The sequence below is a fragment of the Phyllostomus hastatus genome, unplaced genomic scaffold, assembly GCF_019186645.2.
Source record: "Phyllostomus hastatus isolate PE091 unplaced genomic scaffold, TTU_PhHast_1.1 phas_contig_254, whole genome shotgun sequence".
Lineage (NCBI taxonomy): Eukaryota > Metazoa > Chordata > Mammalia > Chiroptera > Phyllostomidae > Phyllostomus > Phyllostomus hastatus.
The window spans coordinates 15,986,924-16,013,859 of NW_025333810.1; the positions used below are offsets into that span (position 1 = coordinate 15,986,924).

At 40.3% G+C, this 26,936-nt stretch overlaps 1 protein-coding gene across 1 annotated transcript; it reads left to right on the forward strand.

The window, feature by feature from the left end:
• Nucleotides 1–519: 519 nt before the first annotated feature.
• LOC123818178 (zinc finger protein 474-like) lies at nt 520–26,936 on the forward strand. The gene is made up of 3 exons (XM_045838170.1): nt 520–1,542; nt 23,936–24,116; nt 26,785–26,936. The coding sequence occupies exons 1-3, from the start codon at nt 520–522 to the stop codon at nt 26,934–26,936; spliced, it is 1,356 nt and encodes a 451-aa protein (XP_045694126.1).

The window sequence follows — 26,936 nt, forward strand, 5'->3', positions numbered from 1 at the left end:
CTCTCTCCTGTGATCTCAGCACCCTGCCTTGGCTGGTTTGTGTCCTATGTGTCTGTAATGTGCTGTAAATGTCCATTTTTCTTTGGGCAGAATATTCATTTCAATACAGTAAGTGCGATTCATAATGGAAATTGTCTTCAAGTTTATTTCAACAGTCCCAGAAAAAAATCCTATGTACTTGTTGCCAGGCTAGCCAAAGAAGACACTGGGTCAAAAAAAAAATAATAAGATACTGCTCTTTATCAACTTTTGATCTAGCAGGGGCGTGTGTGGGCGGGCGCAATAACTTCTTGACTTGTTTCCCCCACAGATCTTGCAGGCATCTGAGGCTTAACGGGGACTTCCCAGTGTCCCAGGATGCTGCCTGGCACTGAAGCTCTGAGTCATGGTCTTGAGGTCTAAGGCGCTGCAACAATGTGGAACCCCAGGACAGCCGCCTTTACCAACCTCTGCCCTAAGAAGCCCCAAATGAATCTGGGCTGACATCAGAGCAAGGGCTAGAGAAAGACTTCTTTGTTAATGGAAAGAGGAAAGGAGAAGAGGGTTTCCCAAAAATCACAACAGACTTTCCACCATTCTAAAGAAACTACCTTCCTTATCAATCAAGCTGTTCTACCTTGTGACTCCTATTCTAGCCTTTTGCCAGAAACAGAACATGTCAATCCTGGTGAAAAAATAAGGAAAAACTCTCAGAAAAATAGACCTGGAACTGTAATACTCTCAAAACGATCCAGTAAGAGAATCATGTCAGAAAGCCAGCCAGGCCGACCTGTGATCCCATCCCGCCGGCCTGGGCTCCCCATATGCTACATCTGTGGCCGAGAATTTGGGTCCCAGTCACTTGCCATCCACGAGCCGCAGTGCTTGGAGAAGTGGCGTATTGAAAACAGCAAGTTGCCCAAGCACCTGAGGAGGCCAGAACCCTCCAAACCACAGCCTCTCGGCGGCAGTGGGTCCTACAATCTTCAGGCAGTGAATGAGGCAGCGTTCCAGAGTTCTCAGGCTCAGCTGCTGCCCTGTGAATCCTGTGGCTGCACATTCTTGCCAGATCGTCTTCTTGTTCACCAGAGAAGTTGCAAGCCAAAGGGAGAGGGGCCCAGAGCACCAAACCCCAACAGTTCTGCTGATCTTACTGGTCTTAAGAAAGCTTCTGGTGGCATCCCAGCTCGACCAAAGACTGTCATCTGCTACATTTGTGGCAGGGAATTTGGCACCCTCTCCCTCCCTATCCATGAGCCCAAATGCCTGGAAAAGTGGAAAATAGAAAATGACCGGCTCCCCAGGCAGCTCCGCCAGCCACTCCCACAGAAGCCTCAGCCCCTTATTACTGGAGAGGGGCCAAGTCAAGCTCAGCTTGTGCCCTGCCCAAATTGTAGCCGGACCTTTGCCCCCGACCGCCTTCTAGTACACCAGAGAAGTTGTAAAGCTCAACCGAGTGGGCCACATGTTCAGAACTTGACCTTAGGGAGTAAAGGTGGCTTAAAAGAGTCCACTAATGTCAAGCAGCAAAGGAACACAGCAGCACCCACTGTGACTGATAAGGTAATTCATGCCACATGAGAGGCACCGGGTGGACCTGGGAGCAGTACATCCTGCCTCCAGGGGCATGAGAGACAACTGACCCAGAATCAACTGCCTCAACCCCTAGTATGGTTTCTTTCAAAGCCTATTTCTGCCCCAATGCAGCCTGTCCAAGTTAATCTCTGTTCAACTCCAGGGGCTATATCTCTGTTGGCAAAGTAGACATAAGAACATCTTTGCCTGGTGGGTTACCTCTTCCATTCTGCTGCCTAAAACAGAGAGAGAGAGAGAGAGAGAGAGAGAGAGATGGACCTCTTGCTTCCCTGATCCCTCAGACCAATAATCCTTGGGAGAGACTGTTATTTGAAAATGAGTCATTAATGCTATGTCTACATTACAGAGCTATAATTCTCGTTCCAAAAGCCAATATTTATTACCAGTTTATTTTAGTCATCTACCTTAGGAATTCATTTTTGGCAATCTGGGTTATGCTGAGTTTATCTTACTAAAATAGAATCTGTGTCAAAAACCCCAAATGACTTTAGCAATAATTAAACACTGGAACACTTGCAGAAATAGACATGCTCTGCGAATATAGCATGTTTTCTTTTAACACTTACATGATTGTAATATGTGGGGAATTAACCCCAGTTTAGACATCCAAGCAACTAGTGTATGTTCATGGTTCTGGAAAATGCTGAATTCCTGCTGCTGCTCTGTACCTTGTGTTTGGGTTAGACGCCATGCCCTGACTTACCACCTGGGCAATTGTAAGTAAGCATGACCCTGTGACCCCAGGGACTGGGCCTTCACCTGACGTTACGTCATCAACCAGGATCTGGGAAGGATACTTACGAGGCTGACTACCGGCAAAACGGCATGGTCCATGGGCTTTGTCCTACCATTAAGCCAGGGGAGTGGATGTGCACTTCCGTATCACACCTTACAGAATGTCAACTCATGAGAAATAGGAAGTGCTCAAGGTCTTTTTTTTTCTATGACTTGCTACTTGAAACTCCCACCTGTGGGGCTCTTTAAATGGACTGTTTTGGGGAAATTAAAGGTACTCAAGCTATGGCAAAGGATTAAACCAGAGGGAGGTGGGGGTCGGGGAGAGCTTTTATTTTTAATCCCAGTTTTTTTCCTTACTTTTTCATTGCATTATTTTGGAAAATATCTAGTACTTTTCTCTTATTTCCATGATTAAAATGAAGTTATTATGGACTTTCTGTTTTAGAAGATTTTAAAACAATGATCCTAAAACTGAAGAGTTAGACTCACAGAAGCTGGGTGTGTTTTCTGATGAACCTTGAAGAAAGAATGGATGGTTTCTTTGCTGAATGAAAACCCAACCTCTTAAATGTGGCATGAACTGCAGGCTGTTCTCATAAACACAATCTGTTTTTCTCATCTTCTGGTTGTTGCTTTTTTTCCAAAACATGTGAGGTCTGGATTCAAAGAGCAAAAGGATCGTGTCTCAGGGTCACAATCAGAAACTCTGTTAGTGCATGACTTTCAGCCCTGTTTCCCGATTGTATGCATTTACTTCAAATGTTCTCATTACAGATCTTGAGATAGGGAAGAGTGTGGTCAGGATTCTTGGGCTTGTTGTTATAACACATACTTTGTGCTCCCAAGAGTGGAGCCAACAGGCTGAGCACAGCATGTTCTCACTCAGTCACGACTGCTAAAAGAGGCTGGCCTGGGCCCATGGCTTCACAAGAAGACACCTTCTGACTCACGCAGTCAGCTGGAGTGGAGCATGTCAGGCGGGGAGGCCAGCAATGGCCCTTGATGCCTCGTGCGTTTCGAATAGTGTAGGGGGAGTTCGTCAGGACGGGGGCATCTGCAGGACATGGCCTGCTCCCAGACCTGAAAAGGCACATGTCAGGGAGAAGGTGGTGCCCACGGCTGTCAGATGTGTGCTAGCCTGTTTGGGGACCGTGTGGGCTTTAGAGGAGGTCATAGAAAGGCCATGTAACTTAGGGTCCCTTTAGTCACCAGATTTAAAGCAAGCTTGGTTTAATTACAATGGAGAAATCTTCTAGGCTTCAAAGAGGCATGTGATTCTTGAAACTATGGACTTTATTCCTTTGCTAAAAAAGAGGTTTGCCATGCAAATCATAAACAAAATCATAATTTTGTTTATGCAAAATTATGATTTTGTTTATGATTTGATCCTGTCTGGTACTGATTTTTTTCTTTATATCATTGAAAATTTAGACAGTGCCATGAATCATACATTTTCCGTAAAGAACCCTATGCATTATTAGATTTCAGAATTTCATCTGCCTGTGACGGTCAACTTTCGGCTGACTATGATGCACACGCATTCTTTTTACAGTTCAAATGTTTAGTCCATTTCTTCCCTTGTCAACTATAACAATTTCCCTCTAGAATCCTTGATTTGACTTCTGATCAGAACCAATGGTCTTGCCTGATGTTCCCAGGGAACTCTGTCTTATAGTGAACTCAGGTAAGAAGAAAACTTTCAGAACCATGATCACAGTCCTTGGAAAACAATTCCCTCCAGTTGGGCAACAACGACTGTTTCGCTGGCAGAGTGAATTACCTTCTGCTCAGAATGTTCTTCCAACATAGATTGGCTCAATCCTCTTATGACACAGATGCTTCTGTCACCTTTCAATCATTTCTAAACCTAAACAAATGTCACTAAGGCAAATTCTCTCCCAAGACCTCAGTTGGCACTGTGCATTAGCCCTGCGCTGTGACCACTTTGCGGGCTTGAATTGTCCTATTGCTTCCCATTCAAAATATAGGGGGGCTGCATTCACTCCTCCTGATCTCACAGCAAAGTTTTGCAGGACACTAAGCAGTATGGAAGAGGGATAAAGCCCTCACTCTGGGTTTGCATTTAGAAGGTGTGCCTGCCCCAGACTTGGGGCTCTCCCACTGCATGGTGTTACCAGCAGCACTACACTGCCTTTCTTCCCCCTAAGAGAAGGAAAGCTGGAATAAGCAATATCCAATTTAGCAAGATTTTAATAGTGGTATTAATTCCAGGTGAGATTTTGATGCATACTATGGAGAATCATAGATTATAACTTTGAATTTTAATATTGCATTTATTTGGTGAGGTTTATTGATGTCTGTTTTACTAAGTAGTTTGCTAAGTGATGCTGAGGAGTACAGTAACAGAGGTCATTTCTGCTTCTTTTTAACATGAGTGGATAAATTTTGATATTTACATTAAATATTTGGAAAAATACTTGCCTTTCTAAAAGCCAACAGTATTTCATTTTTTGGCTTTAGGCCCTTTCTAGCTAATTGGAATACAGATTGATAGAATTAATCAAATATAACTATAAACCAAAGCCAACCCTTTGTCTAATCTTTTATTGGTTAGATAATTCTTGAGGTTATTTTTTTAAGATTATGCTTGTCACATGTGGAACACCTTTCCAAAAATTCTTCACTATATTACGAAGTAGGCCTCATTTTTTCTTTAGGGAAACTATCTTTTCTAGAAATGATTGTATCTCTCAATGTAGTTTTAAGCTACCATTCCAGATGCTCAGGTTTGAGCTTAAAATCCCTTCAGATAGTTCTTCAGCATCTTTGCTGCCATCTGGTGTTTTCTTTTAAAGTAATATCTTCCACACTATCAAAAACATCTTTTCCTTTCTCTTTGTGTTACCTCCACATATATTGGAGAAGGTACCCTTATAGTATAAACTCCAGTTATTTAGGACTTCAGTTACATACTTGGTTTAATGTTATAAATTCTGTTTCATTGTTAAGTGTCTCATCCCCTAAAGGCAAAACTCACCTTAAAAAAGTCACAATAAGAAAGATTCAGAAGGGCGAGATGGACGGTCTCAAACCGTCAAAAGCTGTGTGTATGCACGTGTACCTACTGGGTGAGAAGTATTTGGAGTTGATTGGGAGGTATGGAAAAAAGGGGAGGGAACTTTTTTGAGTACTGTTATGATCAGTACTTTATGTACATGATGTCATTTTAATCTTTATAAATTTACTAAAAGACAGATATTATTTCCCCCACTTGCTTCCCCCACTTTATGGTGGAGCGAGTGAGGGTAGGCAGCTTGCCCAGATCACAGTGGGTTTGGTGGTGGGTGTCTGAGCCAGATCTGTGTAGTTGCAAAGACTCCTATCTTTTCGTGTCACTGAGAGAGGCTTACGTGTGATACAAAATGGTATGGCTGTGCTGCCAGCCTGTGAGTGCTAAGTAGGACAAAGAAGACAGAAGTTTGTTCATTCAACAAATATTTATTGGTAGACATTGGCTAAGTATTAAAGATAGTCATAAAAAAAGACAGACACAGTTCTTGATCCCATGGAGACTTGTGAAGGAAATGTGAAATAAATACAAAACTTCAAATTGTGATAGGACATTGTCTCTTGGTGGGAGTGGACATTCAAGATCTTGGGTTAAGAAAACATCTGGGAGGAAGTGACATTCCACCTGAGACACAAATGGTGTGAACTCATTAGCTAAGAGTAAAAATGGGGGGAGGGGTGGCGGGAGGAGGAGACATTCTGGCCAAAGGGAGCCTGTGGGAAGGTGTTGAGGTAAGAAAGATCTTAAAATGGAACTAAGAAGTCCCTAGGTGGCCAGAGCCTAATGGAGCAGGGGACAGGCACACACGATAAAGCTGTAGAAACAGCATAGTTCTGTCCAGCTGCTCTGCGGGACATAACGAGAGCTGATGATGATTTGGTGGAGAACATTGGTAGCAGAGATGGAGCTAAGGCATAGTGAGCAGAACTTGGTGCTAGTAAGGATGTGAGGAGGTGAGGAAGGGGGTCATGGACAACTCCCAGATTTCTAATTTGAGCAACTGTGCTATTTTCTAAGGAGAAGACTTGAGAAAGTATAGCTCTTTGTGGTTAAGATAAATAGTTCCTTCTGGGCCTATCAAATTCAAAATGCTTGTGAGAAATCTAAGTGGGTAAGTCAAACTGAATATATAAGTCTGGATCTTGAAAAAGAAGACTGGGCTGGCATATACATTTCTGCAGTATTAACATGTATTTAAAGTCATCGGAATGAATATAGGGTTATAAAAATAGACGCAGGGCTGAGCTAAGAGGCATTCCCACACTTAGGGATTAGAGGGGAAGGAGCTGGCGAATGAGTGCCTGGAGACACCGGAGAAGAGACTGAACTATGGTGCCACAGAAACTGAGATCAGAGAAAACGTCCAGAAGAAGGGTGTGGAAAACTGCGGAGAGGCTGAATAGGATGAGGGCCAAAAACATATCTATTTGACTTGGCAATGTGGATTTAGTTTGATAACCTTGGAAAGAACACATTCAGTGTAGTGGTGTGGGTTGCAGAGTGTATGGATGATAAAGACAGGATGTGGTTTTAGAAGTTTGGCTTTGAAGACGAGGAGAGAAATAATGGGTAGGCTGGAAATAGATAATGGGATAAAAGAAATTTCTTTAAAAGATATAAAAGATGGGAGCTTCTAAAGTTCCAGTCCAACCTGTAGCCCACAGGCTACATGCAGCCCAGGATGTCTGTGAATGCAGCCCAACACAAAATCGTAAATTTACTTAAAACATTATGAGGTTTTTTTTGTGTGTGATTACGTGTCACAATGTATTTAATGTGTGGCCCAAGACAAGTCTTCTTCTTCCAATGTGGTCCAGAGATGCCAAAAGGGTGGACACCTCTGTATCTAACCATATTTGATGTTTAGGACTGTGATCCAGTGGAGAGAGTTGAAGAAGCAGAAGTGATAAGGGCAAGTGTAAAATCTAAGGGAGAAATGCTCCCTGGAGGATGGGGATCTCCATTCAGAGGGCAGAGGGTTTGATAAGAGGGGGTATTTTTCATTTCAGGAGGAAGTAGAACACAGATGAAGGCAATTTGTAGGTGTTAATGGGAAGATGAAGGAGCTACAGTCTGTTAGCTTTTCTCTTCTCAGTGAAATACCAGGCCATCTTATCAAGTGTCTCACAAGGGAAAGAGAGAGGTATAATGAGAGAGAAAGGTTCACTTTAAGAGACTACTCAGTCCTTTGTCTCTTCATGCCTTCAGTTAATCAAGGCTGAGGCTCACAGAATCCTTTGCCTCTATGATTCCCAAACACAGAAATGACCTGGAACTCTTTGGAGGTGGTAGATAGAACATTCAACGGGATTCTTCTGGGGGTTTCCACCCTTATAGTTCACCTCCTCAGCTCTGCTGATGTCATAAAAACCAGCCTCAACCTCACAAACTACCCCCCGATGATGCTGGCAGCTGGACCGCTAATATGCAAGTCCATGTGCCACTTCCTCTCTCCTTGGTGCCAACCATGCCTGAGCACCGGGGCAGCATTTTAGGATCCCATAGCTCTCTGGGGTGCAAAGCGCAACTTGAAGGTAATTAGACCAGTTTTCTTCTGTGCTGTTGTTTCTAAAAACCACCTAAAGGAATCTGTATACATAACAGGTGAGGCAACACTAGGTTTACAGTTGTGAGTACATGAAACAGAGTTTATTCTTGTATTATTTGTTTAATTATTGTATTATTTTCCATATGAATAATGGTAAGCCTATTTTTGCCCACCCTGTATATTGTGTAGGTGGAACATGTGTGTGTTGATGGTGGGGAGGAGAGAGTTACAAATTTTAGAGCAACAGCATCACTAGCAAAATTGTTCTATAGCTTTTCAATATAAAACTTAGAAGGATAATGCTCATCTGCACAAGTTACAACCTAACATAATTATCTTTAAAAATCAGGTTCAAGTTATAATTACAGATCCATGATGGGAGAGACCATGACAGATACAACAACCTCTCTGAGAGCCTGAAGACCAAAGCAAAAGGGGGTGGTCATTGCACTGGACCTCCAATATGTGGCTTTCTGCTTGTCCAGAAAAAATATAGTGATTATAACCTCTCTGGAGGAGAGGATTGTGTATTATTAATTCAAATAGTGTCCGGGCCTAAAATGAACAAAACTACAACATGTCATACTCTCAAAGAATTAGCCTAGCTTAAACGATTTCATGTCTTCATAAACCTGCTTCTCCCAGTAACCCTCACGTCCCTGCTTCCAGCCCCAAATACACTGACGCCTGCATTTTCTGGTGATAGACGTGTAGTGAAGCTTCATCTCATGACTGAATGGATATACATAGTTCTTAAAAATCTGAATTCCAACATCAACAATTAAAATCTCTCCCCAAATTCTTAGAACTTCCCCAAAGGTAGTACAACACAACCTTGGAGGAATTCCTATTGAAACAGAGGCGATCTCCTGGGCATAGAATGTCACCACTAAATGTGAAGCTCAGCTTCAGCTTTTCGACCAGGTGGAGCACTGAGAGGGTTTGACTTAGGGTGCTGCCTCTTGCTTTCCCTTGACATTGTGTAATTCACCTCCTTCTTGCATCCATTGTCTCTTTTGAATATCACTTTTGTGAGGCTGTCTTATAGGTAAAGAAATGTTCTACGAATTGAAGACAGGCCTAATAAATCTAGGAACTCAGTATTTCCAATATTCTTGCTCCAAGCACCAGCTCATATGCCATGATCCTGTCATTGAAAGTCCCCAAGAAGCTCCCACATCCCAAGCTACCTTTGTTTAAGCAGAGGAAGTAAAAATATAAAAGTGTCACTTGTCTAAAACCTAAAGCCTCAAGGAGCCAGAGGCAGAGGGATTGGGCAAGGATAGGGAGAGATTAGGCTCCACAATTCTGATAAAAACAAAACAAAACTGTCTTTTGGGATTAAAATTCTTTCTGGCCAATCCGAGGTGACATCTTTCTCTTTTTTTGAATGGAAAATTTCTTTCCTCAGCCTTCCCCATGAGTTGGAGGCCCTTCAGCATCTAAGTTGTAAACAAATCAGGAATTGGAAATACCCACCTTCTAAGTTCCAGGTTCCTTTTTTTCCTCTCTAACTATAGTAGCTGGAAAAGATGATTGGTCGTCTCAGTTTGTGAGTTTTCCAGTCTTGCCCCCATTGCTCCCTTGTTGCTTCATTCTACTCCGTGACCTGGAAGCCATCTGACCATGGAGGGTCAGGCCTGGTGCCAAACACGAACCTAACACCAGGGACGTCCTCTGTCCATGTTTTTCTAGAAAAGTCATTCTTATTAGAATTTGCAAAGAGATTTATTTAAACACCTTACTTTCTAATCAGTATCGTTCTAAGTGATCAGAATCAGTTTTTTTCACAAATGAGAAAAGAAAAGAAAAACAGCTAAGAAACTGTATTCGCTTCAGACTCAGAATCTTATCTGGAATTTGTTCTTTGACTTATATTTTCTAGCTTTGTAGCTCAGGATGAACAATTAAATAACTAAAATGCATATATTCAAAATATCAATAGTTAATTTTTTAAATGAGGTATATGAAGGTACTTGAATATTAACAGCATTTCCAAATGAGTGGCCAAGTCTTTCTTATTGTTCAAAGAAGCAAAACAAATCTCCAAGTCATAGGTAACAGACTAATACTTGGCCAATAGGTTGGATTGGAAAAATTCTTTTACGTGGCATCCAGTGATTTCCAAAAACAATTTCATTTCAAACAACGATCCTTCCAGATGTGACATTTGAGTAGAATTGTTTGAAAGCACCAGAAGTAAATGTGAAATACCAGTGGTTTCTAGACAATCAAACTCTGTAATTGTTGAGGTTTGAGATTGAACGATGCAGTTACTCCTATATATTAAAATGCTGTCTGTGTCTGCATGTGTAGGGCATGGCTGGAGGAATGGAAACTTAATGGTACACATTCAGTCTCAGTCAAGTTTGTTGAAATTGTGCTTTCAATGGCCGCAGGCAAAATTCTGACTTTGAGAATGAATGTTTAGTACCTGGCCTCATATTCTGCTCTCCCTTTTGCTTTCGGCTCCTACCAACCCCATCCTGTTCTATATGGTTAGAAGGAGTTTGGGAGAATCTGATAAACTCTTCCATAGAAAAATCTCTTATATGAGTATTTGCATTTTAAAAGAGGATGGGGAGAGGGCAGTGTTGAACTCAAAGGAGTGAACTTTTGAGGTGATGGAGAGAGAGCAATGTAGAATTTTAATAGTTTCTCTCAAATCCCACCTAATGGCTGACTCTGTGGACACACACTCTGTGGGCAGAGCATGATGCTACACTGACCACTGATGATCTTTCCCCCAATTTCTAGAAGCAGCTGGTATCAGACAGACCTGGAATCAGGTAATAGATGCCCAATGGAGCCACATAATTTTGAGCAAATGATATAACTTCCCCCAGCCCCAGTTTCCCCACTGTGAGAGGCTAAAAGGAAAGAATGCTACAAAGGGCCTGAGATGGTACCTGAGAAGTTGTCACTTGTCAACTCCTCCCTGCCCCCTTCACTGTGGCTGTGCCTGAAGGCCCACTTGTGAGTGAAAATCAGCTTCCTCACCTACTCATAGCTCTGTGCCTCAGTTTCCCGGTTTATAAAACAGGGATACTGAGCCTTTCCCAGAGAATCATTCTGAGAATTACTGAGCTAAAGCACATTAAGTGGTTAGTACAGGGCCTGGCACTCAGAAAGCACTGGGCAACTCTTAGCTGCTGTTTGGTCAGACATTTTCAGTGTTGGAATAGTCACAAGGATTTCTAAAAGAGTTTTTACTCTTTCTGCCTCAAGTATGGGGAGAAACAGTTTTCCTCTTATTCCTCTATCCAAATTTTCCGCATTCTACGATATGCCCTGTGCACTTACCACAGATATTTTAATTATTTGGCCTAATGGAAAGGGTCAGGGGTGTGGAAAATCTGAAACAGCAGTGCAGGTCCAAATCCTTTATTTTTCACTTGGTCATGCAGAGAGAAGAACACTGTCAGTGGAGTGACCCCCATGCCAGCAGCTGCACATACTTCCCTCAGACCCTGGCAGGACAGGCCCTGTCTTTGACAGCCTGGGATCCAGCTAGGAGTCAGGGAAGCAAAAAAATCCTGCAACAAGTAAATGACTTGGGGATTAAATGATTACTACGTGCACGTGGTCTTGGAAATCAGACTCGTCCCCTAAAGTTGGTGCTTCTCTAAGGATAGGCTTCGAGCCTCCAGTCGAATTGTGTTGTAATGGCCCAAATGCTTAAATTCAAAGGCAGCAGGGAGTTTTCAGTGTGACAATCTCTAATGTCTCACTGTATACTTCTTTTCTAAAATACCTTTCCTACTACCTGGCAAGCTGTTTTAGTTCCACAGTGAGAGATTCAGTCTTTTCACTCAAAGCACTGCCAACTTCATAGGAGATCCCAGTTACAGATTCCCTAGATAGGTCATATACCCTTTTTAGCCATTGGCACATTCATACAAATTAACCATAAGTTTGGGTCATTTCTTACAAATGAGATATAAGACAAATGCTTTGTACTGGGGAGATGAGTGGGAAGAAGGGAGTGGGAAAATAAGCTACTCAGAGTCACACAGTTAAATGCTTTCAGGGCCAGGCAGGCTACATATTAGACAATAGGGAATGGTGGAGCCTGTGGTATCCTGGAGAGTGAATCCCACCTAAAAACATTCACATATACTACTTGTTAAGAACATTGTGCTGGTCAAGGAAAACATGCCTGCCTTCTGGCTGAAATGGCTGTTGGTCCATTAATTTACTACCTGATGTCCCCGAGTATGAGGCAGAGGGGAAGGAGTTCTGGTGTGTAGACTAGGTGAGATGCTCTGAAGAGGAAAGCCTGGGTCAAAAAGGGCCCATGAAGGATCCACTTAGTTGTGTGGTCATTGTGTGCAGGGACCACTGGCACGCACACTTCATACCTGAGCATAGGGTAACTTACTCCAGCTGCCAACCCCCAGTTGGATTCACCTGTAGTAGTCTCCAAACCAATGAGGCCACTCTTGTGGATCAGATGTCTGGGAGCTAAACCTTCTAAGAATTTTACAGGGCCACAGAAAGTCCAGGATCCTAGAGAAGTTCCACATCTGGAGAGTAGTTTTCAGAACTACTCAGCCTACGTTCAAACATACCAATGAACAGAGAAGTTAAGAAAATGCTTCTTCCACTCAGCAGGTTCCTTTCACACCCTGTCCTGCTTCTTGACTGATTCCAGGTGGAATGGGCTCTGTGTATGCCAGACAGGGATCTGTCTGCCTGACTTACCGCCCTAAAGCAAGAGCTGAGGACAAGTAAGAAACAGTTCCCAAGTAAAGGTGGTGAGTTAAGCATGATTATTCCCTGTGTTAGGGTCAGTTCCCGGTTCCGAGTCTAGCACAGTGCCTGGCACATTGCCTGTAACCAGATCATTCTTCCTGAGCAACAACATCTGGGCTGCAGTGGTCCTGAGAGACAGGCCTTTCCTCCAGATGCATTTCCACTCAGTGCAGGTCTCAAGCTCCCGAATCACGCTCAGCTATGTTTTCAGCAGATGTCTCAGTTCTTTCTGCTCCCAGTGCAACTTGAGTATCCACATTTGGAATCCCATTGCTTTATTGGCTTCTGTGAAGTTGAAAAATATCTGATTAAACCCAGATATTTACAGACTGGCCATACTGTGATCGTTACCAGTCACGCTTTGTCTGAGAAACAAAGTGCTGTTAACACATTGGGCTGATCCTAGGTCGGGTCCTGAGACGGGGTGGGGATTGTCCTGTGTCTCTCTCCCAGAGCCACCATTTTCATACTGCATCATGTGACTCATAGCATACAGATTAATGATCACAACCAGGTGGTTTGGAAGGGTGTTAAAGTGGAGCACCTTTATCTAATTTACTCAGTCATGGTTCGAGTCAGCAGGGACTATGTCCCTTGCAAGATGCTTTCTCACCTCTGGGTCCCTTGATTTCTCTTTGACTCAGGTTAACAAATGTCCCCAAAGAAACACTGGGCACATGGCTGTTTTGATGCAAGAATTGTTATGATGCAAACTAAAAAAAGAGATGGGGGGGGGAGAGACCATTACACTTTCTACATTTTTTGTTCATTTCTAAGTAATGTGTGAAACATGTTACTGGGGGGAAATAGCCAGGCATTTCATTTGCATGCATATTTGGTAATAAAAAAGGCACTTTTACATTTTGTCATGGCTGCTTGAGCACAGTGCACTAAAATGGGCCCTCACAAAGAACAGGCCAACTGTGTCAATGACAGCGAATAAATCCAGCCAACAACTGCCTCCCAACAAGCGACTGAGCGAGCCAGCAAATGTGGGAGCTTCCACTGCTCCCTGGTAGTAGCAGATACGTAATTGTACCTGTGGCCTTCTAGGGCCAAAGCTCTCAGCTCTCTCTTTCTTCCTGAGGGGAATGAGCCTAAAGATGATAATTTTGGGTAGGAAGAAGGTCAAGAACAAAGCAGAGGAAAATGTAAAGGAGTGAATTGTTTGAGGCAAAGGGAGAATTTCGATGTTTCTGAAATCAACTGAAGAAAATGGCTGACCTTTTATGCCTTTTGTGCACACAAACACACTCATATGCTGAAGGACCATGAAGTTCCTTTTACTGAAAGATGAGGAACTGCTGTCAGGTGTGTGTCCGGCAGGCCAGGTGCTGTGCGCACAGACACAGACTAACAGGCCTGCTTTTTGAATCTGTCACCTCTGCTGCAGGGCTCAGGCCCTGACACCCTAGTCTTGGACTCCTCTGGTGGGAATTGCATGTGGAGGGCATTGCCGCCTCATGTACTTTCTCTGGCAAAAGCTTTAATGTCCTGGAGGAAAATCTGCAATAAAACATTTTCTCGTTTTCTTTAGTACTTTTTCTTTTTCAGTTTTCTTCCATTTTTTTCCAACTGGAAAATTTCTTGGGTTTAGAATATAGATCACCTAAAAATATTCTCTAGTTCCTGGCAAAAGCCACTCTAAAATACATTATTTAATTTTGGGATTTTATCTGACAATGTGTACGGCTGACTTTGCACTGACTGTGCTCATGAACAGGGCAATGAGAAAATACTCCACTAAACTAGTCTTCATGGGTGGTTTTAATCTGCTGTGCTGAGAAATAATATGCAAACACTAAACTGTGTCTATCAAACACATGCTATTCAGTGAGTTTTGATGTTTTTATGTACCTGTTATATCACCACCATAATCAAGGTACAGAATATTTTCATCACCCCCGAAGCTTCCTTATCTACTTTATTCTTCCTTCTACCTCCAGCTTCCAGGCAATCCCTAATTTGATTTTCAAACATTACAGCTTAGTTTGGATTTTATATAAATGGAATCAAGTGGTAATATACTTTTTTGTGTCTGATTTTGTTCAATATAATGACTGAGTTTCATCCATGTTGGTGCAAATAACACCACTTCTTTTTTTTTAACTGCTGAATAATGGTCCATTGGATGGCAGCATTACATTTTGTTTATGTGTTTTTGATGTTTCCAGCTGCATTAGTGTTATTATTATCATTTGAGAATTCTTCATTTTCTTTCAGTGTAGGCAGAATTAGTTTATATTTCTTCACAATGGAAGAATCAAGATGTTATAGCATATAGAAGCTATGGCTTGGCTGGTGTGGCTCAGTGGATTGAGCACTGGCCTGCGAACCAAAAGGGTCACCAGTTTGATTTTCAATCAGGGCATATACCTGGGTTATGGGTCCCAATGGGGGTGGGGAGCACATGAAAGGCAACCACACATTAAGGTTTCTCCCCTTCTCTTTCTCCTTCCTTTCCTCTCTGTCTAAAATAAAATAAACAAAATCTTTTACCCGCCCCCCCCCAGCTTACTTCTTGATCTGATTCTGTCTCATAGTATTAAGTCCTTATCCTTGCACTCAGGTCTCCACAAGATCAAGACCCTATACATTACTTTATGCATTACCCACTCCGCCTGACTCCCACAACAGCACAGTACCCTAGTGTGCTTGATGCAGCTCTCTTGACTTAGGAAGTACTTGCTTCTAGTACTGTCCATCTACTCTCTTCCCAGTTACTGACCCATGGGCAGCTTCTAATGACAGGAGGATGGAGTCTGGGGCCAGGACCAAGGTGAGAAGATGGGAAGACACATAGAAAAGGTGCCAACATCGACTGTGTTCTCAAGGTCTGACCACTCCTGTTTCAGTCTGATATTGAGCAGGTTGATTCTTGTTTTCACTCTTCCTCTAGTCTTTTCACTATGTACGTTATAGCTTTTATATTAACATACTACAGGACTACCCAACAGTTGTGAGTAGATATTGTTTGTTTGAGGGAGTCCTCTCCACATCAGTATGGTTATATACATTTAACAAACCTACTTCAAATGTCACCTTCTTCACTGGCTGCTGGTCAAAACTTTTCCCTTTCTCCCTTCTTCTGCCTCCTATGGCACTCTGTCATGGCACTTACACATTTTACGTTCTAATTAGTAGTTTATGTGTTTGTGTTTAGTACTAAGGAAAGCTAGGATTGGGGTTCCCCATAACCGTCAACATGGTGAAGGTGCTATATTCAATTTCAGTGCTGGGAGGAACAGATGAATACAGTCATGGATACAGCAAAGCCTAGGACTGTGGCCTCTAGCTTGGGGAATGGAGCTGAGTTTGGTGTGGCTGGCAGACCTGTTTCATAGGGTGAAGGTTGGGCATGAATAAAGTCAGTATAAAGTATTTGGCCTTTATTCTGTAGCTATGAAGAACCACAGAAATTCCTGGTGTCATTTCAGAGAGACCAAGTTTACACAGAGCATAGTCAAGTTCAGTGGGGGTGGGGGGGAGGGCGGGCTGAAAATTTATGGTGATTTGTCAGTCCAGGCACAATGGGCAATACAAAACCCAAGGGATGGTTCATTCCAGTCATCCCCCACCTTCTCTTTTTGGCTGCCACTTTCAATACATGATGGCTAATACCATATGGTCCCATTTAGTTATTTGTGAATTTATTTTTTTGACTGATGCAACCAAGCCAAGAAAACAAGTCTGAATAAAATTAAAATATCTACAAGAGTTATATTTAGGTTATCTTATGGTAGAAACAGACTCATGCTAAATCCTGTCCTCATATTATTTTTCCAGGCCCTTCTTACTGCTTTTCAAAGTAGTGGAGCAGAACTGTAGGACTTCAATTGAGTTGCATCATACAAACATTTAACTGATGTATATTCAACTATGCACAGTTGACATAATAAAACAGTATATTGGAATAGTGTAATTCAAAATACTATAGATATTTTCATTTTTCAGTGTACTTTTATGCTATACAAAGCTGAATTCATCCCTAATATTATTTCTAATTTTAATTACTAATTAATTATAGTATTAAACTGTATTATATACAAAAACTTTGCTATCATCTTTTATTGGTTATTTAAGGAATTTTCAGAAAGTTACTTTGGTTGCACTTGATTTTTTCTTTTAGGACTGATTTCTCCTGAAGTTTTGATTCTGGAGTTTACTTTTAATAATTATTTTACTATTCTTGTAAAAATGACACAGGTTCATTACAAAAATTCAAGCCATTAGGAAAGTATTAAAATTATCTTCAAATTAGTCGGATCTCAGTGAATATCATTTCAGACACATCTCTATGTATACAAACACATATAAATTAATAATACATGCAGATTTTTTCATAGAAGTGAGATCATCACATCCAAGTTATTATTAATAGAGATTACATTTAACTTTACTTGAATTTGAAAAAAGACAATAATGTATAATTGATGATATTGCAAAATTTCAGAAAATATTTCTTCACTAAAAGAATATTAGTTTTTGGTTTTGGGGTATTTTATTTTATTTTATTTTGATTTAATCTTGATTGTATTTTTCTCTATTATCATTAAGTCCCCCCATACTCTCTCTCCCCCAGCAATCACCACACTTGTCCATGTCCCTGAGTCCTTTTTCCTTTTTGCTCCATCCTTCCACCCCCAGCCTCCCTTCCCCCTTAGCAGTTTTCCTGCTCTATTGGTTTTTAAAAGACCCACTAAAATTAACAAAAAAATAAATTATTAAAGGATTTAAAAAATTTTAACTCCATGTTTTAGTTTTATACTGTTTTAATTGACTGTTTGGCATGAAAGGTCTGAACAATTTAGCATGATTAAAATCTTTGCTCCTCTCCTTCCCTTGCCAATTTTTATAAACATTTTTATTTGTCGAGGTGTGTTTCTTTTATATTCTCTTCTCTAGTCAAATCATAATTTCTGTAGTCATTTCACCTTGTTCTATATTTAAATGAATTCATTGGCAGTCTTATAGTTACAGCTCCAATATTTTGAGCTTTTTGTTCTTTTGTCTTTTGATTGCTTATATTTTATATTAACTGATGTTTTTCAAAATGGGTTGGAAGTAGAGTGACTATATAATTTATTGACTAAACATAGACAATTACAGAATAAATGACAGTGGGTATAATAGAGACTGTTTTAGGCAAAGCAAGACAAGATTTCCCTAAAGCCAAAAGTGGTGTATTTCACAAGTTCCTGCGTGCTTCAAGTCAGTGCCTTCTGAGGCTTTTAAATGGTGCCAAATGGCTCCTTATACAAAGGAGCATCTATTTGGAAAAAAAGTTTGGCTCTGACTAAAGGCCCAACAGCTCACTTCCTGGGGCTAATGGATGAGTTTTACTGAGTCCCCCAATCATTAAAAATTGTATTCATAATTCTGTATACATGTGTATTTTCCGGGGAGATGATCATAGCAGGCATTGCATTTTCAAAGACCCATTGCCCATAATTACCACTTCTAATATCTATTTCACTTCAAATCCTCAAAAAGCTACATCCTTGAGTCATGTTCTCCTAACTCTCCTGTAAATAATATTGCACAACTATAATTTCACACTATTATTGCTTAGGATTTATTGTGGGATTAATACAAGAAGTGACCAAATGTAGAGTGCTTCTGATCTTTTATAAAACTGCTAGTAATGACTTTCACTTTAGTTTTAATATCCCTTTTAAAATTCATGCAATAATATTTAATGTTAGAAATAGGTTTTTTTCTAACCAGTTGTTTTACTTCCTTTATAAGTTCTATTTGCTATTGAGTTGTATAGTTCACTGTGGCTTCCTTTCAGCCTGAGCTATCAGGGAGGTCACTGACAGCTATTTGAAGCTATTTGAAATAGGCATCCTAGTCTACTTTTATGGAACTATGTCCATTTTTCTTCCAGCAATACCTCTCTTAAGGTTGTCCAACAAACCACCCTCTTTTCTTGGTCCTTATTCTTTCCTTCTTGCTTTAATGGTGGCATTATAGCTATTTGTTTTACATTGTAAAAGTGAATGGATGGATGACAGGTCATCTACATTAAGTAGGAGAAAAGTTGTTAATGCTCACTTCCCTTTGCATTGCACAGTCCTGGCCTCAAAGATTGAACATGAGGTGTTCCTGACACACAAAAGACATTAATAAAAAGAAAAAAAAGTTCTGCATGGAAAATAAAATGATAATTCCAATAGTGGCCAGCAAAATGATTGAAAACATATGAAAGTGAGTGGATTCAAGTTAAAAGAAATACACACATGAAAGCTTTCCCTGAAGCATTCAGCGCCTCTGTCTGCATCCAGCCCTAGCAGACTTTCCCAGGAAACTGGAAGAATAAAGGCAAAATCGTGATGATCCCTAATAAACTTTGTGTGTAGGCACACGTGGTCTCCCCTATCCCGTGAAACAGTTTACACTTGAAATAGCACTTACATAGATTCGGAGATGAAGTTTTTAAAAATATTTTACCTAGATGTTAAAAAAGTAGTGCCTCTTTCCCAAAACATCTGAAATGTTGACAGGAAAACTGTTGATGGGATCTTTTGCTCTGCAGAAACTTTAGACTTATCAACTTCCCTTTTGCCTTCCTTTGGTTACACTTTCCTGGGGTTGGCAGGCCCTGGTAAGGGCTGTGTAAACAGGCCCCTTGGGAAGCCTTCCACGGCCTCTGCCTTGCTCTGTTAGGCTGTGCCACATTAGCACATGAGCCAAGCAAGTCCTCTGGCCCTTCTGCCAGGGCTATGTTCTCCTCTTCCTGTTCTTCTTCTCCATCCCCCACACACCCACTTCCATCTGAAAACTGCATGAAGAGACTGAAGGGTAAAATCTTGGCAGCTGGGGTACTGGCCATAACCACAAGTTGGAGATCATTCCACTTTCCCTGGAAGTTTCTGACTGACAATGGTGAAATTAATGAAAAATAAAAGAGGATCTCTTATCTCCATTCAGGGATGCATTTTTCTCTTAGGCTGTGCCTGGGTGGCTTGCACTTCCCCAGAGCATGGCTTAGAAGTGAGATGTTCAAAACCTGAGAATATGGAGTATGTTGCAGGTTCAACTGCAGTTCAACCACAAATACAGAGCATGCGGCATGCTTTGGAAAATATAATACAGAACATCTTAGCCTTTTTATGGTATTAATTTTCTCCCACATCCCTTTAAGTTATTTTGTGCATGTCTTCTGGCCTCTGTCTGCCCGTTTTCTTCTAATTTTTCCTTCCAAAAGAAACCTTCTGACAATGTGACATTCTTCATTTATGACCCCGCCATTTATTTTCCTTATATGCTTGGTTAAATACAGGATTTGGTTCATACTTTCCATATGGAATTTTAATAAATTCATTATTCTCAAAGCAAAAAATACCCTTTTCATTTTTTAAGCTAAAAAAACCCTGCATTTAATTAATCTTTCAAGTAAATAAACGTGTAAAACATAGTAAAGAACTTTTGTATATTTTCAAAATTATTGCTTCTGCTTTATCCTTTCTCTTAGGTCTTGAATTCCCTTAATATTTTTAAGTCACTTTTTAGATGTTAGAAGCTACATGGCTAATAACAAGAAAGGATTAACAACTACTTAGTTATTTGTATGAATGCAGTCTACTGCCGTAATTCAGTACAGAATAACAGAATAAAAATATTGTACTTCAAAGAATGTGCTTAAAAAAAACTTAGATCCTCAAGTGAATAACTCTATTTTGCATTTTGTTTGGTCTATATTAATTGTGGATTTGTCCGTCTAGAATGTGCTATTTCTGCTTGGCTATGCAGAAGTCATATACACGCTAAATCTGATTTTATTCTTCCTCTGTGCACTCCCCGCTGCAGGTGTAACCTCCAATAGTCTTAGTTAAAAGTAGGCTGATTCTAAAATGAACACACACATTTTACCAGGTTTTATTTTGCCAAAGAAGACCACACCACCAGCTTAGTTTCTGCTTTCATGCCACCCAGTGCTACTTAAGAACATATTGGAAAAGGTCGTTTGATACCACTAAAATTTCTTGCCACTCTACCTAACTGGGTCTTTCCCATTATGAGGTGAGTGTTCTCCCCTCATTGAATCACTGTTGCATTCCTGGCAGCGCTGCCTAATCCCAGTATGTGTCACTCTTCTATTTCCCAGAATTTGAATTTCTTTATTCTCTGAAGATCACTCTACCTCATCCATAAAAGACTAAGTTCACCTTATGTGAGCTCCACCAGTGCCTCCCTTCTCTACAACCTTTTTCTAACTTCGTCTAAGTCCTCTTTCTTCCCCTTCCTCTGAGGCTAACAATGTCCACAGTTACACCTTTGATTACATCTCCTCCTGCCTCCTCTGAGGGCTTTGTAAAATGATTATCCCTTTTCTTTTAGGCCTGCAGTCTCTCTTTCTACCAAAGGTAGTCCTACCCTAAAAACAATAACAAAACAAATCTTTCTTCAGCACTACTTACCTCTCAAATGTCCTCTCTGCAAGCTTTTTTGGATGTGCATTCCTCTTCTTGACCTGATGTTTAACTCCTAACCCTGTGGTTTTTATCCTTATGACCCCATTGCAACTACACAACCAAAAGTCACTAGCTTATAACCTATTGGTAACCAAATCTAACGATCTTTTTCAACTGCCATTCTTCTCTGTAGCATTTGACAAACTAACTTTCAAGACCGTCTTTCTGGAAACCAGAAGTGTTTCCAAAATTCTGAATGGAGTCTTTTGTCTCCGTTTCCTGTATCTTTAACTGCGAACTGGGACCTTTATCTCTGTAGGCTGCAGTTTCCCTGGCCCAATCTCCTTATTACAGATATTCTCTCAAGAATTTTTCTTCAAACAGTCTCTATCTACTTCTTTTCTGGAATTTTCATGGTTTTAGTGTCTTTTCTGTGTTGATAGCTGTGAAGCTTATGAACCCCAAATTACAGGCCTCTATTTCCTGTTTAGGCTGGATTTATTCACATTTAAACTCTACTGACATGTCAAATGCAACAGGTCCAGAACAGGTTCTATTTTTTTTCTCCTCCAACCTGTCTTTCTTGACTTCCGCCTTTCAGTCAGTAACCCCCATATTCCTTGGTACCTAGAAGGAAATGTTGGTTCTCTTGGACCCAGGCCTTCCTGAGCCCAGAGCCATGGGTGTTCAAGCTGTCAGACACATGCTGCCCTTCTAGCCCATTTAGATGCATAACAACCAAACTAACTTTCTGGAAGTGCAATTATAGGTCATTCTTCTGATTAACAATTTCCTATTATTTTGGTTTTCTTGAATAGTTTTTACTTGCTTTTTATCTCTCAGTTTTAATTTTCCCTATATTTATGCATGCTGTCTACCTTTTCCTCTAGATCCTTTAACATAGGTCCTTTAAAAATAACTGTAATCCTTTATTATAATTATTTTTAATAATTTTTAAAATAAAATAAAATAAAAATAAATAAAAATAGTTTACTCTGCTAATCCCAGTATCTAGGCCATACCTTGATGTGGTTACACTTAACATCTAACAATTATAGATGCTAATTTCTGTGTGTGTGTATGTGTGGCTGAATACTGGACATTGTAAGATTCTGAGGTAAATTATGCTTGTGCCCAGAAATGAGTATGCCTCTTCTGTCAGCCTGTGAGTATAAGTGGCTATGCCAATGTGGTCTGTAATTTAGTAAGGTTTGGAACTTTTTTTTGCTTTAGTTATGTTCAGTGGACTACAGCCTTTAAATCCCCCCTGTGGTAAACTGCCCCTGCCTTGTACTTAGTGTAAGGCCTGGAGCCAAAGGGCTCCTCCCAGTTCTCCTGCTACACCCTTAGACTCTGGTGGCAGTGTACATGCCTGTAGCCGAGAGAGAGTCTCTCTTATTTTCACCCCAAACGTAGATTGCTCTTATCTGGGACTCAGCATAAAACCCAATTCTATACCCCTACCCTCAGATTTGGGCAGGCCCTATGTTCTTGACTAGGTAATGGCCTCTCTCAATGGTCCTGCCTCTCTCCAATGTTAGCCAGTCACCTCCTCTTACTGAGTGTAAGATCTGGTGGGTGAAAGAGTGGGGTTCCCAGTCAGCTGTCCGGCCCCTTTATGAGGCAGACCAATTCTTCCCATGTGAATGTAAAGTTGGAATGTGGGAGCTTTTCTCTTGGTTCTGCTGATCCACCATCGAATTTAGGCAGTCCCTTTCATTTATTAACTTATCTTGCAATTTAGAATCCCCAATGGGCTCAAAAATTATTATTCTGTGGGTTATCTGTTTTGTTCTCATTGTTTAGTTGGAAGCAATGTTTCTTGTAACTTTCAGTATCAGAAGCAGAGGCTCCCTAGTGCATTTATCCTTAACTCATCCTTAGATTTTATCTTCTCAGAAACAAATGCTAAGAAAAGGATTTGAGTTCAAGTACTTTATTTGGGAGGTGATTCCAGAAAAACCCAGAAAGTAGTGGCAGCAGAGATGGGGAAGAGGAGGAAGCTTACATAGTGTGTTCATGGACAATTGTGGTGCAGTCCCAGTAGAGACTTCTAGAGGACGGTGTGGAAGCAGTCTTGGGGAGGAAGCTGGGTATTTATCCACCAGCTTCCATCTGTAATTGATTAGCTATTCTGCCTGTGGGTGGAGGCTACTCCAGGTCAAAAATGGCAGAAAATCAGAGGAGCTTGCACTAGAAAGTTGTTTATACGAGGGAATATGGGCAGGCATAACACTGTTATAAACTCTCCAATGACACTCATTACTTTATTTCTCAGACATAATAGTGTACTGGAGCCTGATGTTTTTGAGAGGATGTTTCATACTTGATTTATCATTGTATTCTCCCATCATGGAGAATAGTCAGAAGACAATCAATCAATGTTTATTAAATGAAAAATATATTTTATGAAGTACCAATAAATAGAATTCTGGCTAGACCATCTTTATTTTCTGTCCTCCTCCCAAACCCACATCCTCACCCAGCTCCAATCGCTCATATAACATAACTTAGTTCTCTTAATTTCCCAAAAGGTGAACTTTACCAGACTCTTTGAAATTTTTAAAAACATTTATTTTATAGAGCATTTTAATGTCACAATTTTGAAATACAGGGCCTGGCATAAATAATGCCCCTTTTTATTATAAAATTTTTATTACAAAATCATAAGCATGCAATTCTGTAACATAATGATATCACACTCAAACACACCATATAACATTTTAAATGAAATGTTCAAATTGCTGTCCACCACGTGTGAGACATTCACATACCCTACCAACCGCACTCAAACTCAAGCAGGCGCTGCTTCTGCCAGACCCTGTATAATTTTCTAAAGTTTATCTAACAGATATTTTCTATTATTTGCAGCCGAAAATGATTAGGCGTCCACCGACAGTCATTTGCTACATTTGTGGTCGTGAATATGGAACAAAATCGATTGCCATCCATGAGCCACAATGCCTGAAAAAATGGCACAATGAAAACAACTTGTTGCCTAAAGAGTTAAGGAGACCAGAACCTAAGAAACCTGAAGTCAGGACCATCAGTGGTAAGTTTTTGGATGAAAAGGCTTGAATGCATAAGGGGAGACTTTTCTCTCTAAACTTTTGAGTAGAGATATTCTTTTTTCTCTTGTTCACACAATTGAAATCAATAATATTTATTGTGTTGGCTACAGCTGAGTAGGAAAAATGGTTTTGGAATGCCTGCCCAAAGTGTTCTCCTCAGATGCCGAGATCTAAAGATACCACATCCTGGCAAAATTGTGCAAGGAGAGCACAATTTTAAATTCTGGAATTTAAATATGTATCAAATTTACTTTCATATATTATCAGACATATGATATCTGGTGACATCTTTTCAAATATAAATGCATCTTAGAGTTTGTAGAACAGGGGCACCAAACTTGAATGCTTACAGGGTCCACTAATCGGGTTTCAAAATTGAATAAATTGGTCCATGTATGAAAAGGGGAGGTGAAGACTGTGGTGGCTGGAAAGCACTAGCTCTAACGTAGACAGCTGCTCCCAGTTTCAGCTGGTGTTATCACTGAGAAATTATCACAGTGTGGTCATACCTTTCAAAAATACAAATGAATTGAAAATATAGACATCTATATGAAATGCCCAGGTTTTTAAAATTTCGCTATCAGTACTTTATTAAGCAATGCACAAGCCAGATGAAACTGGGACTCCATGAGCTCCAGGCACGTGTGACCTTGTTAGAGACTTAGGCACACTCACTTAGGGTATGAGAATAAAGTAGTTCCCAGGATATTATTTGCTGTACAACCTCTGACTTTCTCATTCGTATGATTGTCATTTTCTCAGTTGATTCCTTAATTATCCTCAAGGAAATATCATTTTGGTTTTAAGAGGAGTTTCATTCAATTCATTCATTCTCCTTATGTAGCCATAGATTTGAGGAACTGGAAGGCACCTCAGAGGTTATTTAGTATCATTTAGTCCAAAGCACTCTTATTAGAGATGTGACCCAAAGAGAGTTTTTAACAATTTACACAATGGAATTTAGATCGCCGTAATGAAGTTTTAGATGCTTCTAGAATTCAGCTACTCACAGGTCTTGCTAAGAGAAGGACTCTGAGTACAGGTGGGAAAAGAGCTCAAGATGAAAAAAACATTCATTGAAATTAAAATGTTTACCTACAAAGAGATTGTTTACCTCACTGAGACTCTTTCCTACCAATTTGCACTTGGTATCAAAAGTGCATTTCCTTCACTTCCGATCTCAACCACTTTCTGTGCTTGAGCATAATTATCACAAGTCTGTAAGAGGTGAAAGAAACGACTATTTTGAAAACCCTGTTGGGTTCATTCTTCCGTTATTGCCTACAGATGGAAAAGGTAGGTCCTATAACTGCACCCCCCTGTAATCTTCCTGTTGACCTCAGGTTATTTTTATTCCTGAAGATGTCCTTCATCTCTAGGCCAAAATAACTGCCATTACCACTTCCATCCCATGGACTTCCTGTAGTCATAGAGTTCAAATAACCCTTCATTCACATCCAAAGTCAGAGCCCTACGCCAACACTTTTAGAGATGTGATGAATCGTCTTAAAGTGGGAATCAATGAATATTCTGGAATTTCTAGTCCATATTAAAGCTTATGAGTCAGAAGAAAGTCAGTGCCATTATTTTTGCAACAGTTTTCAAAGCACATAAAGTACACTTTCATATCCTATGTAGAAAGTGATACTTGTTTTATCCAAGGGAGAAATACTAGGTTTGCTGGGGTTTAATTTTCCCTGGGGGCTGGCAGAATATTTGAAGTAGGCATGCTAAGGAATCTGAGGTTTGCTGAGGTTGTGTGAACCATTAGACAGAGCTCATATGAGCATTGCCTGGGCTTTAATGATGAAATATATGCTCTGTAAAATGATAAAAATAAAAAACAAAACCAAACCTGTTGTATATTTTTGAGTGCCTGGCTACACTCTGGAGGGCCTATCTTGAGAGATTCTAAGACAGAATTGATTTAATGTACTAAAGTCATTGTATTTAAATAAGGTTCATTAAAGCTAAATCCCACACTGTTTCTCTAAAATAAAGCCATATGCCTTTTTTCCTGTGCTCTGCCAATGAAGATTATACATCTTTCAGCTGTCTCCGTTGTTTTCCTAAGGGCACTTCTTTTCGTCAGATTAACTATTCTGTTTGCATTCTTCACTTTAATTACTTAAAGAATCTCTGAGTTTATGGCCTTAAAAAGATGATAAATTTTTATGATGTAATTTATCTTAAATTCACTCTCAACTGTCAGTTTTGGCCTCCAAAAACATTCCACTGAAGGATTACGGAAGAGGAAAATACAAATACATGTTCTTTTTCCTGTGTAAGTTTATATTTAGAGTCAACTGAAAGAAGGCCAAAAGTTATATTTGCAAGATAACAATGTGTAAGCAAAGATGTTAATAATTAGTAAAGAATGCATATCATAACACATAAAACAATGCCTTTCCCTTTTTAAAATACAAGGAGTGAAAAGCCTCTGGTTCATAGCTAACTTTACTCAACCCTTGAGTGAACAGAACTATTTTTTTTTTGCCAAAGTAATATGATTTGTTTAAAAGCCTCAGTCAACAGGTATTTCCTGAAAATATTTTCCATAAAAAGTAGAATATGGTTCTCCCCAATGAAAACTGATCCATTTTACCATTTTCTTTTCCTTTCCTTTCTTTTTTTTTTTTAACTTTCCAGCCAAAGGTTTCTATGATCTCGATGCCTTAAATGAAGCTGCTTGGACAAGTGCCCAGAGCCAGCTGGTTGCCTGTAATATTTGCGGGCGCACCTTCCTGCCAGACAGACTGATTGTTCACCAACGATCCTGTAAACCAAGAGTTGCCAAGTAA